General features: G+C 38.3%; 3 protein-coding genes across 9 annotated transcripts in view; 2 read left to right on the forward strand and 1 right to left on the reverse strand.

Annotated features, from left to right (window-relative positions):
* The window catches only part of drd4b (dopamine receptor D4b), a 473,608-nt gene that overhangs the window by 205,331 nt on the left and 253,162 nt on the right, over nt 1-15,115 (reverse strand). The gene's annotated exons all lie outside the window — the stretch shown is intronic.
* On the forward strand, nt 509-1,804 carry LOC307139593 (beta-1,3-galactosyltransferase 2; the record flags this gene model as incomplete). The annotated part of the gene is made up of 1 exon (XM_079838624.1): nt 509-1,804. One exon carries the CDS (start codon nt 509-511, stop codon nt 1,493-1,495), a length of 987 nt encoding a protein of 328 aa, XP_079694750.1. The 3' UTR covers nt 1,496-1,804.
* The window catches only part of nqo1 (NAD(P)H dehydrogenase, quinone 1), a 28,476-nt gene continuing 28,285 nt past the window's right edge, over nt 14,925-15,115 (forward strand). For 2 of the 4 annotated variants that reach the window (XM_079806486.1, XM_079806484.1), the window contains exon 1: nt 14,925-15,014. The gene's annotated coding sequence lies outside the window, so the exon portion shown is untranslated. Of the gene's footprint in view, nt 15,090-15,115 lie in introns of all 4 variants that reach the window. The other 2 variants (XM_079806485.1, XM_079806483.1) reach the window with 2 other exon arrangements.

The following is a 15,115-nucleotide window of genomic DNA, read 5'->3' on the forward strand; positions in this document are numbered from 1 at the left end:
AAAATGGGTTCAGATGATGTTTGTTATTTGTAGTGACAAGAATCACTGATCCCATTCAGAGTCCAATGCTCTGGTTATAGAGGTAATGTGTTATTAATTTTATAGCATTTATAATTATAGCCATGTGATTATACAGTACGACATCCAGGACAGTTGAAAACATGCAGATTAAAAAATAATAAATGTGCAAAAAAGGTTTTCATTGAAGCTTTACACGGACATCAAGAATCAGTGCATGAATCTCAACAATGGTGACAATCAAAAAAAAAAAAAAATTTGTTTTGTTCCAACCTAAAATAATTAGTTCGATCAACCTTTACAAAGTGATTTAAACTTTTCAGGTTAAACTAATTTAAATGATTTACTTTGAGTCAATGTCAAATATTTTGTGTGATTGATTACTTCAATTTTTTTTAAGTTGATCCAAGGTTTTTATTTTTTCAGTGTGCAATCAAATGGCGGATGCAGATCATTTCGTTCCCTTGCCATATTCACCATTGTCCTGATCATGTTCCTGTGTTACTACACCCTTGTCTATGAAAACTCAAACACCTGGAGGCCAACCGTTGGAATATTTCTTCCAAAGGCCGCCAATAGGACATCCAACATTACGCTGACTACAGCATCAGCACTTACTTCTGCAAAACCGTGGAAAGCTCCAGATCCATATTATGTGGCTTACCCAAACAAATACAGTTTCATTGTGAATGAGCCAGATAAGTGCCAGAAGGAAAATGCTTTCGTGGTTTTGATGGTCCCAGTGGCTCCAAGCAATGCGGCCGCGCGGGACGCCATCCGTTCGACATGGGGTTCGGAGAGGATAGTGGGGGACAAGGTAGTGAGTGTCTTGTTTCTCTTAGGTCTTCCCACTTCACAAGACAGCGAAAAGCTTCAAGGGGATTTGTTACAGGAAAGCGAGAAGCATCATGACATCTTACAGAGTGATTTCTGGGACAGTTACTACAATCTCACCATTAAGACGGCGGTGATGCTCGAATGGCTTTCGACTTATTGTCAGAACACGCCCTTCGCGATGAAGGTCGACTCGGATATATTTCTCAACGTGAAAAACTTAGTGAATTTGCTTCTGTCCGTACCAAAGCAAAACTATATGAGTGGACTTGTGGCCAGGGGTGCATGGGTATTGAGAAACCCCCTTTCGAAATGGTATCTTCCATTTTCCGTTTACGGCCGAGCTCAATATCCCCCCTACGCTCTGGGATTGGGATATGTGTTCTCTCTGGATCTGACAGGGAAGCTTGTTGAAGCGGCACACCTTGTCAAACCGGTTTACATTGAGGATGTATTTGTAGGGTTATGCATGCAGCATTTGGGCATCGCTCTGACTGATCCGCCTGATGGAAGCTTATTCAACGTCTTCCCTGTCGATTATAATCGCTGTCGCTATTCAAAACTCATCGCCACAACGACACGAGGCTTGGGAGACCAAGTCCAGTTTTGGAGGAATTTACAGACACCTGGTCCGTATTGCTAACAACAAACAGCTGAATACATGGTGCGACAAACAAAGCTTGAAAAACAAAACCAGCTAAGATGAGGAACGGCCAAATGAACGATTTAAGACATTTTTTAATATTTTGGCAAAAACCATCAATTCAAGCGTCAGCTGGTCAAGCTCTGATCAATAGATACTGTATGCAAAGAAGAGGGTAAGATATTTGTTAAACAAATTATATTGCTATGGATTCGAAACGAAGGGATGGTATTAATAACTTTCAATGACTGCAGTCTTTAAAGCCCAAATGTAAAATGCATGTATATATGCAAATAAATGCCCTGAAAGATTTTCAAAGTGACTCTTCATTGGTGTTTCAATTCTTCCCTTTTAATGCTAATTATAGACCAACATATTTACACATACACTGTATTTGCAAAAGTTTTGGGACGCCTGCCTTTACATGCACATGAACTTCCCATTCTTAATCCGTAGGGTTTTTTAATAGCATTGCCTGCACATTTACACAATAAACATGTCTCCAGTGGTTTTAACTGTGCACAGTACAGTATTTCCCCACTGATAGACTCTTGACTATTAAAGAAGCATTGGTATCACTGATGGTATAAGGTAACAGTTGTTTTTTTTTATTGGTTTCACATGACCCAAGCGGCCGGTTCTCCACTGGTCCTTCATGACCCTGTGGCCGGTTCTCCACTGGTCCTTCATGACCCTGTGGCCGGTTCTCCACTGGTCCTCCATGACCCTGTGGCCGGTTCTCCACTGGTCCTTCATGACCCTGTGGCCGGTTCTCCACTGGTCCTCCATGACCCTGTGGCCGGTTCTCCACTGGTCTTCCATGACCCTGTGGCCGGTTCTCCACTGGTCCTCCATGACCCTGTGGCCGGTTCTCCACTGGTCCTCCATGACCCTGTGGCCGGTTCTCCACTGGTTCTCCATGACCCTGTGGCCGGTTCTCCACTGGTCCTTCATGACCCTGTGGCCGGTTCTCCACTGGTTCTCCATGACCCTGTGGCCGGTTCTCCACTGGTCCTCCATGACCCTGTGGCCGGTTCTCCACTGGTCCTCCATGACCCTGTGGCCGGTTCTCCACTGGTCCTCCATGACCCTGTGGCCGGTTCTCCACTGGTCCTTCATGACCCTGTGGCCGGTTCTCCACTGGTCCTCCATGACCCTGTGGCCGGTTCTCCACTGGTCCTTCATGACCCTGTGGCCGGTTCTCCACTGGTCCTTCATGACCCTGTGGCCGGTTCTCCACTGGTCCTCCATGACCCTGTGGCCGGTTCTCCACTGGTCTTCCATGACCCTGTGGCCGGTTCTCCACTGGTCCTTCATGACCCTGTGGCCGGTTCTCCACTGGTCCTCCATGACCCTGTGGCCGGTTCTCCACTGGTCCTTCATGACCCTGTGGCCGGTTCTCCACTGGTCCTTCCTTGGAGCACTTTTGATAGAGACTGACCACTGCAGACCGGGAACAGCCCACAAGATCTGCAGTTTTGGAGATGCTCTGACCCAGTCCTCTAGCCGTCACAATCTGGCCCTTGTCAAACTCGCTCAAATCCTTACGCTTGCCCATTTTTTTTCTGCTTCTCTCATGTATATAATATGTGTGTGTGTTTGCGTGCAATGCACTTTTTACCTCCTAATGAGGAAGTTACGGCATTTTACAAATGCAAGTGTTGTCAAGTGTTTTATTTCCTTCTTTTTTTTTTTATTGTTGTTTTTTTTTTCCTGAATGCGGGGTTGGTTGTGACACTCATGGTTTAACACTTTCCACACATGCCAGGATGACGAAACTTAGTGTATTTACTAGTTGCCACATCAACATTATTTAGAGAAAAAACTGCAGCAAAATTTAAAAAATCTCTTGAAGATATCACTGAACATGTATTTAACCATAGCAAAAGTACATTTCTCACTGAAGTTTATTTTTCATCTCTGTTTTTTGTGTTCAGTGAAGTTCCAAACGTAATTTAGGGAGGAGTGAGCCCATCTAATCTTTCAATCAACAGCCAAAAGTCAGAGTATATAAACAGCTGCTTACCTCTCCTCAGCCTCAGATGTTCCAGCATCCCACCACCTCCCCAAACTCCTTTTATCATAGGTATACCTTGCCCTACATAATCATTTAGTCACTATGGGGGAATATCAGAGCTCGAGCTGAAGCCGCTTCATTGAGCCCCTCATCAGTAGACAGCAAGCCAAATAAGCTTAACCTAAATATCTTAAGATTATATGGGCAAACAAATTCGTTCATTTAAAATAAGACAAATCTGATATTATTGTAATCTTATATCTGTTATTTAACAGTTGAGATGTTCTTTAATGCTGAAGACACAAGCCGAGGTTAAAGGGTTAGTTCACCCAAAAATGAAAATTCTGTCATTAATTCCTCACCCTCATGTCGTTGGACACCCGTCAGACCTCTGTTCATCTTCAGACACAAATGAAGATATTTTAGTGTAAAGCTGATGCTGAGAAAGGCTTCAGATAGGCCTCCATTGGCATTCTGTACATTGACACTTCCAAGATCCATGAAAGGCACTTAAAACATCGTTACAAAGTCCATCTCACCACAGCGGCTCTACAATAATTTTATGATGCAACGACAATAGTTTTTGTGCGAAAAAAAAATAAAAATAACACCTTTATCCAACTTGTTCTTGTCTTCCGTGTGCCTCCACGACGCATGCGCGAGAATATGACGCAGATCCAGCGTTCGGGAATCCATGAAATGCACACTTAAGCCCCATTTTGAGAACTACGCCGAGACCTAAAGCACGATCAATGTAGAATTCAACAGCTTAGACACGCGCGTCTTCCTCTGCTTGTAAACAAATCGCTTCTGGGTCATGTGTCCGAACGCCGGATCTGCGTCATATTCTCGCGCATGCGTCGTGGAGACACACACGGAAGACAAGAACAAGCTGGATAAAGGTGTTATTTTGATTTTTTTTTGCGCACAAAAACTATTGTTGTCGCATCGTAAAATTATTGTAGAGTCACTGTGGTGAGATGGACTTTGTAACAACGTTTTTAGTGCCTTTTATGGGTCTTGTGAGTGTAAATGTACTGAATGCCAATGGAGGCCTATCTGAAGCCTTTCTCAGCATCAGCTTTACACTAAAATATCTTCATTTGTGTCTGAAGATGAACGGAGATCTGACGGGTGTCCAACGACATGAGGGTGAGTAATTAATGGCAGAATTTTCATTTTTGGGTGAACTAACCCTTTAACTCAGTTGAGCAGGCGGGGCATGTTGTCACAATGAGCCCCTATTAGAACTGTGCTATTATATTCTATACTTTTATGAATTATTTTGAGAAACCATGAGAAAAAGGTGAATGATGACTGAGAGTCAGTGTTCAGAAATGATTCATTATTATTATGTTTTGAACTTATGCTGTATAACTTTATAAAAATGTGTATATTTTTAATGATTAAAAAATGCCATTATTTTTATTTTAAAAAGTGAATAATTGTATTTTATTGACAAAAATATTTTAGTTTGTCATGCATATTTTTTAGATTATTTCAGATATCAGATAACATTTTAAGCATTCATATTCTCATGTTACAACCCCAAATCAGAAAAAGTTGGGACAGTATGGAAAACGCAAAAAAAAAAGAAGTGATTTCTAAATTTACTTTGACTTGTATTTCATTGCGCCCTTGTCCTTTACGCACTGAAATTCCTCCAGATTCCTTGAATCTTTTAATTATGTTATGCGCTGTTCAATGTGAAATATCCAAATCTCTTCCTATCTTTCTTTGAGGAACATTGTTTTTAAACATTTCAATAATTTTCTCACGTATTTGTTGGCAAACTGGCGATCCTCGGCCCATCTTTGCTCCTAAAGGATTAGACCTTTCTTGGATGCTGCTTTTATACCAAATCATAATTACAATCACCTGTTGACATCACCTGTTTCAAATCACATCATTATTTAACCATTTTACCTCATTACTAGCCCTAAATTGCTCCTGTCCCAACTTTTTTTTAAATGTGTTGCAGGTCTGAATGACAGGAAAGGATGCATATTTACAAATGACATGAAGTTGACCAGACAAAACATGAAATATTTTGTGTTCATATTGTCTGCAATGAAATACAAGCCAAAGTAAATTTAGAAATCACTTCTTTTCTTTTTTTTGCGTTTTCCATACTGCCCCAACTTTTTCTGATTTGGGGTTGTAGAATGTACCCACCTATGGGGCATGTTGACCCCAAAGGGCCCACGTCACACCTCTCTTCATCTCTCTGGATGTTTTGGTCAGAGGCTAGAGACTACAGGAACATTAAAGAATGTAAATGCGCACGGCCTCTCGGATCGGGCATTAATAACAGAGCGGTGCAGAGAAAAGTGTGTTTCAACTTTTCAATGAATTCTTATGAAAGTTAAGCCTCCATATGCGATCTGAAAACTGACTTACCTCAGCTCTGCTCAGCTCTTCTCTAGTAGTGGGAAGTTCAGATCATTTTACTGACTCGGATCTTTGAATCTCGTTCAGCAAAATGAACAAATCTTTTTTCAAGTCATTTCGTTCATTTTGTTCATTTCAGCAGAATCTAATTAAAATGTTACATATTACATTTTTCAACACATTTAGTACTTTTGGAATAAAAAATAAACTATGCTAATGCAGACATGGTCAAACTTTGAGAAAGAAATTATTAATTAAAGGAACACTCCACTTTTTGTTAAAATAGGCTCATTTTACAAGTCCCCTAGAGTTAAATAGTTGAGTTTTACCGTTTTTGAATCCATTCAGCCGATCTTTGTATCTGGCGGTAGCACTTTTAGCATAGCTTAGCATACATCATTGATTCTGATCAGTCCATTAGCATCTCATTCAAAAAATGACCAAAGACACTTTCAATATTTTTCCTATTTAAAACTTGACTCTTCTACAGTTACATCGTGTGCTAAGACCAACTGAAAATGAAAAGTTGCGATTTTCTACACCGATATGGCTAGGAACTACTTTCTCATTCCTGCGTAATAGTCGCGGCTGCAAAAAATATTGAAAGTGTCTTTGGTCATTTTTTGAATGAGATGCTATTGGACTGATCAGAATCAATGATGTATGCTAAGCTATGCTAAAAGTGCTACCGCCAGATACAAAGATCGGCTGAATGGATTCAAAAACGGTAAAACTCAACTATTTAACTCTAGGGGACTTGTAAAATGAGCCTATTTTCAAAAAAAGTGGAGTGTTCTTTTAATTGCTATAGCTTGCTTCAGGCTATGTATATGCAGTTCGTTCACCTCACCTCCCGATGCAAATCGCTCTTTCTTTTGTCCCCGTGACAGTCTCATATGTAAATTAATACATGCGTCCGGAGAAGTCTTCTCGTTCGAGTCGTTCGTTCTTTTTTCACGTGACCGCTTCCCGGTTCAGTGTCACGCAACATATACATTACAGTCGGATTATTAACTGCATGTTGTAATATATTTATTATTATAAAATCATCAGAAGATATGTGCAATAAACATATACGTTCTGAACAACCAAAATGTGTCCAGGCTTCATAGGAAAATAAATTATACTAGCTAAAGAAACTGAAATAAACAAACAAAAAAACTACGCACTTGTTTGTAAGGAAGGTTGTGAATTAACTAATTTCTGTATCCAACACGGCTGTCACGTCACGTGACAAAAGAACGAGACTCGAGATGAGCTGTTTCTGCATTCAGCCTATGGGGACTTGAACGAACGACTCGAACGAGAAGACTCGAAAGATTAACTAATCTTTTCTGTTCCCTGTACATAACATATGGGAGGTTGCGCATTCGCAGTCAACACAAAATGAACAAATCGCTCTCTGAGTATAGGAAAAGACAATAGGATTATTCTTGATTCTACACTGTAAAAAATTATTGTGATTTTAACGGTATTTTACTGTAAAAATGCTACGGTGAAAAACAGTTAATTGGTTAACAGAAATTTTCATTACTATATACGGTGAATAACTGTAATAGATCTAACCTTACATTTAATTTAATTTTACAGTAAAATATCGTTAAATTTACAGTTTTTGAACGTGAAAAAGAACAAGTCATTGTGTAATTTACAGTGAAAACCCGTAAATTGACCTTCCCAGAATTCCCTGCGTGACACTTCGCATTTGATGTATTCTCACTGCAATAACTATGTTTCTTCCTTGTTTTTTCTAATCACTTATGTACATTAGGGTGTTATGTTACATCTGATGTTGTTAAATTAATGTTAATTGCATTTTTTTATCCAAAGTTTTGTGTTTTACCATGATGGTGTTTAGTGTTTGTGTGAATGACACTGAGCACCTTCTATATATTAGTATTGTCCTCTTAAAAGCTGCTTGTGATGGGCTTTGATTCATCACATCACTGGGATTGGTGGTTGTCCGTATATTAAAGGTACATAACAGATATTAGTATTTCAATAGGTTGGTAATATAACATTATTTCAGTTAATGAAATATTTTTTTTTTACCGTAAATTGTTTACAGTGTAAACATAATCATTACAATATAAACCTTTAAATTATATGGTTTTGAACTGTAAAATAAAACATTTTTTAACCGTAATTATTACATTATAAATCTTTAAATTATACAGATTTGAACTTGTGAGAAAACCAATCAAATCGGAGTAGGCGGGCTTTATGTTCACAGAAGCTGCTGAGGCTAAGCGCAAATTTGACTCAACGTCAAGTGCGAGATATGTAGCTAAACTTAACGTTTCATATTTGACAGCTGCTTCTGTAAGTCAGAAATGTTAAACAAATGACAAAAATATTCAGGCAAATTAATAAACTTTTGTCTAATTTCGCCATTTTGATTTGAAATAGGCCTATGTAATGTCATTTATAATATAATTTACAAACAAGAAATATGAACAACAAAGCCATTAGGCATAAGATTAATAGTAATGAATGTGTGCATATTGTAAATTAATAATTCCATGTGTAGCTCTCAGTAAATAAAAAAGCTCAGCTTTTTTCAGCTTGTATTGGGCATAAGATTAGTAATGAATGTGTGCATTCATTACTAATCCAAGCTAATCCAAGCTTTATAATAGCAGTAATAGTTTCTCTGTTTTTGAAGTCCATAAAAAATGCATCTATCCATCATATAACTGCTCCACGCGGCTCTGGGGTGTTAATAAAGGCTTTCTGAAGCGAATCGATTCGTTTGTGTAATGTATTTCATTTTTTTCTATGGCTCTGCATCAGCCGCGCCATCACTTCCTGCGAATAAAGTCAAAATACCGGCGCGTTCATAGATATATAAACATAGATTCCTCACTAGTGCCTGCGCGGATCGGTCGAATGAGGCATCTACATATATATATATCTATGATCGCGCCAGTATTTTGACCTTATTCGCCGGAAGTTATGGCGCTGGGAATACTAGATGACATTCATCTGATAAAAGGTAAAAAAAGTACATAAATACTGTTGGGTTTCTCGCAGAAACCGATGGTTTTGTGTCTTAAGTCAGTCATTCCCAAACTGTGGTCCGTGAGGGTACTGCAGGTGGTCCGTGGAAAGGCAAAATAAAATAAAATAATATTTTTTTACCTTAATTTTACCAGGAAATTCCCATAAAAAAATAAAAAGTAAAAAGAATATGTAGGCCTATATTGATATAACATTTGTATTTAATTGTCAAGTTATTGTGCGATTACTAAAATAGGCTAGTGGCGCTCGGCCGTGACGTTCAAGTTCAGTGCTGTTATGGATCGGTGGATAGCAACAGGTTCTTTGAAGAGAAAAGAGACAGAGGCAGAAGTTACAAAAAATTAAGAGATTGACAGTGAGTCGGATGCATCTATGAGCCAGAATAAATAAATTAAATATGTAGCAGCCGTTGTGTGCAGTAAACTTTCTTTTAACAAGCCTGTTGTACTGATGTGATGACTAGTTATAGTTTTAGTGCTAGTAAGCCTATTTAGAGGTGCGGAATAATTCAGGTAGGACTGTGTGTAGACATATTTTATTATGTGTGTTATGAGGTGGTCCGCAAAACTTTTTGATTACAAATAGTGGTCCACACACACAAAAAGTTTGAAAACCCCTGTCTTAAGTCATCAATGTGTCCCACGAGCCGCAGGTTTAATAAGGATTCATATATCTGTGTTTTTACTCTCATTGCTCTCATACTCTAAAATATCTCCATTGACATCATTATACGACTATCACACTGTTAAACATCTTCATTTGTGTTCAACTAAAGAAACAAACACATCTACATCTCTGATGCCCTGGGGGTCAGCAGATCAACATAAACATTTAGTTTTTGGGTGAACTATCCCTTTAATAGTGACAGGGCTCTCAAGTTTTGAACTGAGTTCAGAGTGAGACTTTGGCGACGGCAGCAGGGGTTTGGGTGGGGACGAGGTTCTGATCTGAAAAATTTGTATAAATAAATAAGTAATAATATTTTTTTATTTAATTCAACATTTCTCTGTGTGTGTGCGTGTGTATAGTATTAATTCTTGCATTTCTCTATTTCAAAGATGTCAGGTAAGAGGCAAATTAATAATCCATAATAATTTGGAATATATATATATATATATATAAAATATATATTCCAAATCCTTTTATGAAGGGCATTTTCCCATTATCTTATCAAATATATATATATATATATATATATTTTTTTTATTTTATTTATTTATTTATTTTTTCTTCAGAATTTAATATTATTCTGAAGCAATAATCTCACCAGTGTTCAATCAGCTTTGAGATATTGAAATCTGCATATCTTCGATATTTTTACCTTTTATGAAAGGCGTTTTCCCATAATCTTATCAAATATAGGCTATGCTTCAGCTTTCATTTTATATTCTCACATTTGATCTATAAATTAAATTAGAATAAGACACTGTAGGGCTGTTGCCAATCAAATTAAATAATTTGCGCTGAAAAATGTTATGAGATTGTTTTAAATATTATTGAATATACAATTAAGAAATGTTGGAAAGAAAACATTAAACTAAACCACCAGTAGGTGGCAGAATGTAAGCGTTGTTGTTGCGGGAATATCTAAATCTTACCCGATACAGCAATGCTATTTTCTGATTGGCTGTTCGGTAGCTATATTTTTTATTTGATTGGCTGGTGCGTGGCAGGGCCTTCTGAACTCTATGTGGAACTCACTTGATTTCTCCATAGGCCTTTATCACAGAGGAATTGAATACCGGAAGTGCCCGTCGAAGCAGTGCTGATTCTTCCGGTTATGCATGTTTTCAATGTGCTGTGAACACCTAGCTGAACAAACGACAATTAAAATAAGCATCTGAAGGATGATTTAAAAATCCGGACATTTTCCGAGACAGGAGAAGAGATAAACTGATCATTACTGTGTACAGGATTTTCCAAACTCTGTTGAACTTGTAGTTTTTTAATCCGACATAAGCCGAGGGTCGTAAACATACGTGATTATTTCACCACACGGTGTCAGTGCTCGTCTAAATAGTGTCCGCGATTAAGTGTGTGAGCCCTGACGAATAAGATCTGAATCAACATATTGATTTGTATTAATATTTTAGTCATTGTTCTGTCACTTTTCAGTGACAATCATTTCACTGTAGCCTACAGTATATGTAATTCACACATTTATAACAAAATTCAGTCACGCTGTTAACGTATTACTGTTTAAGATTAATTAAATGCTTAACATTGTTTACTTTCTTTAAGGCAGTTACCGCACATTCATTCATCTATTTATAACATGAAAATTAACCATGGTTTTTATTACAAATAAAATAAAACATGGTTATTGTAGTTTATCATGGTATTTGTAGTAAAACTAATACAAATGGTAGTCAATCCACGAAAAAAAAAACATGGTTACTACATTCTTACTATAATAAAACCATGGTTAACTTTCGTAAGGGTGTTTATCAGTCAAATTAATTAAAAAATGTAACAACAGGTATGAAATATGATCAGTGGCGTAACTTTGCTTTGAAACGTGGTGGGGACAGTGCCGCCGATCCCATTACGCGCATCACGCGCTGCGTAGGGCACAACAACAGCCCAAGACCAACCTAAAAAGTGGTTTGCATTCAAACAAAAATACAGTATTGCAGTAAGAAATATAATTTTAGCACTATAATTTTTATTTATATATCCGTATCAATTTGATAAATAAAATTATAATATTGGCAGTCATTTGCCAGTGGATCTTTGATTCAACCGATTGGCTCTTTACTTAGAAGGCGGGACACATTCATTACGCGTTGCAGTTTCTCCCATTCATAAGTAACCGCGCCCGACCGTCTTTCTATATAGTATTTTGACTATATATGAGTTTCCAATTCCTGTGTGTGCTCATTTGTCATGAAAAATATCTGTAAGTTTGGCACATTTGTCATCCTCCAATGCCTTTCTTTTTTTTAACTTGCCTTTTTCAGCTCCCCCTGGCATCTTTTTACTATCCATTTTATTCCTCGCGATTAGCTTACTCTCCCCACATCATTAAATGACGGTTTTGTTTTTTGTTTTTTCTCAATGACAACGACCTGAGTACACGCGACGCACTTCAGTTTAAAGAGAAAGAGAGCGCGCGCTCTGACAACAGAAAGCGGCACTTTGTAATGCACGGTCTGATGCGCTGATTTAAATTCAAATCTAGTGTAATGTGCTGTGTTGTTATATCAGTCACACAGTAACTTAACACATATAGACATACAGAGAAAACGAAGAGAAAGCAGCCGAGTCTGCCGGCCCAATTTATGAGCGGAAAGAGCTGCCCACCGGGAATTCTCCCGATGGCCACTCCGGGCCTGCATTCAATGTACTAAAAAGAAAGACGCTTTCAGCCTTATCAACGGCCGCGGAAACAGGCCATGGGTTCAATCCATTCCCGGTGTTCTGTCGATTTGTCCTACCTTGTCAGATTTTGCTACCTCCCATTAAAACAGTAGGTAGCACAATTCGACAGCAAAAAATGCTGCCTATCAGATTGTGCTACCAGCATCATATTCATCTGATTTGAGGCTTTATTAATATCCATACCTACCCCTACCCTGAACCTACCCTTAAAACTATGTAAATATTTTAAATAAATAAATATTAAATATGGATGTAAAATGCTACCTATCAGATTGTGCTACAAGAATCATATTAATGTGATTTGCTTGATTAATATCCATTAATATCCACACTATCCCTACCCTTAAAATGTAAATATAAAAAATAAAAATAAAAAATATTGATGTGGGCATGCGCAGTAAGCCTTGGTAGGACAATCTGACGGGTAGGATGAAATGTCAGGACACCTGTGTTCTTATTTTGCTTCCGATGTATTAAATATAGGCCTACAAGCAATTAGTTTATGAAACCTTGATCAAAATTAAAATACAATTAACTTTCATCATCAACATATACAAATTAAAACAATAATATAATAGGCTAATAATATTTAAAGATATAGCCTAACTATGAATCCAAATAGGTTATGTTTTTTTTGTAGCCTTCTCCACTCGTTTCAAAAATATATATTTTTTTTTATCAAACGCAAAGTTTTTAATTTCAAATGTAATTCCTAAATTCAGTTCATATTTCCAACAAACGAAATTCCGAGCCAAAATAACGAAGTGGTAAAAAAAAACCCTGCAAAAATGAAAAATATTAAAGAATTCGCAGGCGCTTTCGTCGGCATGAGTATAGGCTAAAAGATGCGCAATATGTCTGGAGACATGGAGTGGACATGATTTCTATTGAGTGTTGTTTTGCAGAAATCATTTCTTGTGAATTTCGTTTTCTATAAATTGTATTTTAATTTTGATCAAGGTTTCATAAACTAATTGCCTGTATATTTAATAGCCTACATAAGCAAAATAAGAACGCCAGGAATGGATTGACATGCTTAACGAACCCACTGGCCTGTTTCCGCAGACCGCGGCCTTTGAGTAGCCTAATGCTGTAAGTGTCTTTGTTTTTAATACATTTCTAGAATATATGTATTACAGTAGCCTTTAGCATACAATATATTACAGTAGGCCTGTTTTGATATTTTTGCACCGGGGTCCGTAATTTCTAGGTTAAAGTTATGCCACTGATGTTAACATGAGCGGTCCATGGCACCTGTTACCCGTAACGGAGTGGTAAAACTTTGAGTTACCACCATGCAATTTCAAACATTTCGCTCGTCTCTGTATGTGGCAGGCTGGCAGCAATGCGTCACAATAACCTGGCGTATGTAACAGTCGATCATTCTTTACAGATGATGGTGTGTTTGGACAGAAGATGAGTTCTTTATTAAACTCATAAAAAACAATAGAATATAAAATGCCACAATTTATCAAGACCTTGAAGCAGATAAGAGAGAGAAACACCCAGAAACACCTCATGCCGCTCAAGTATAAGGGGCTTTCCTTGCCATCAGTGCTTGAATAACACACGCGTGCGGTGGCTGGGATACACGTAAACCTAACAACATACGTGGCATAATATTTGGAATGATTTATCACGTGAGGAAAAAAATTGTTTTAGTCGCATAACATCAGTTAATGGAAACGCTGTCATTTCGCAATATTTTTTTTATCGACTTAGGAAATATGGCAAAAGTTTTGTGCAAATCTGTAATGGTAAAAAAGCTTCTGACCGGCGGAAACATTTGTTAAATGAATGAATTACGATTTGTAGATCGTGCTTTTGCTTTAATACACACCTTCCGCAATCTATTTTTCAATTACTTTTAAAAAGTGGTGGGGACATGTCCCACCCGTCCCACCCGTAAATTACGCCTATGAATATGATTAGTAAGAGAAACACTGTTAATGCGAAGACAATCACTGGACTGCGGCAGGTTAGAAATGTATTTATTATTCAGAATGCACATTTGGATGGGAACATTTCAGCAGGCTGACGATATGAGACGTAAACATCCGCAGTTTGGAAATGCATAGGCCTACAACACACAAACATACAACTTCATCCCACCATATCAGTCTCACCCATGCTCTTCTCTATTCTTTTAGTGTCAGGAAATGTTCAAATCTGAGGTAAGGATGTCATTAATTCGTATTAGAGCACGGGATCGCTGCAGTTACACCCGCGTTTTGATTGAGTCGCGATGGGACCGGAAGTAGAGGTGCACTGCTTCACTTACTGGAAATAGGAAGTGTGATAAAGGCCTATTAGCAGCGCAACTTTGTGGGCATTATCCTGGAAATTTCTCTGCGTGAGAAATACAAGGTGTGGCGTGTGAGCGCGTGAACGGGTTGAAATGCGTGCGTCTCACGCCCAAAAAAATACCAATTTTATTTTTCATACCCTCTCTGGGGGCTGAGCCCCCCTAAAATTAAAATCCTTAAATCGCCCCTGTCTGAACCACAAGTGGATTTCCCCAAACTGAGACAGTCCAGAAGCGTTAGATCGCGCCTCGGCTCTGATGATGAACTCCCACTCGCCCCCGAGTCCCCCCAGCGCAGCGTCGCGTCCGCGTTTAGACCAATCAGCGCCGAGAGCGTTCGCACGCGATCAGCTGACGGCGGAGACGAGGACGAAGAAACTATATTAGAGGTGTTTGCATACAAAGTAAGTGTTAAATCATTGTTTTAGGAAATAGCTGCGTGTGTTCATTCTGCTCTGCAGCTACAGATCTGACAGCAGGTAAAAGCTCACAGTCTAATAGTGTG

Source organism: Gobio gobio (genome assembly GCF_949357685.1).
Source record: "Gobio gobio genome assembly, chromosome: 2".
Lineage (NCBI taxonomy): Eukaryota > Metazoa > Chordata > Actinopteri > Cypriniformes > Gobionidae > Gobio > Gobio gobio.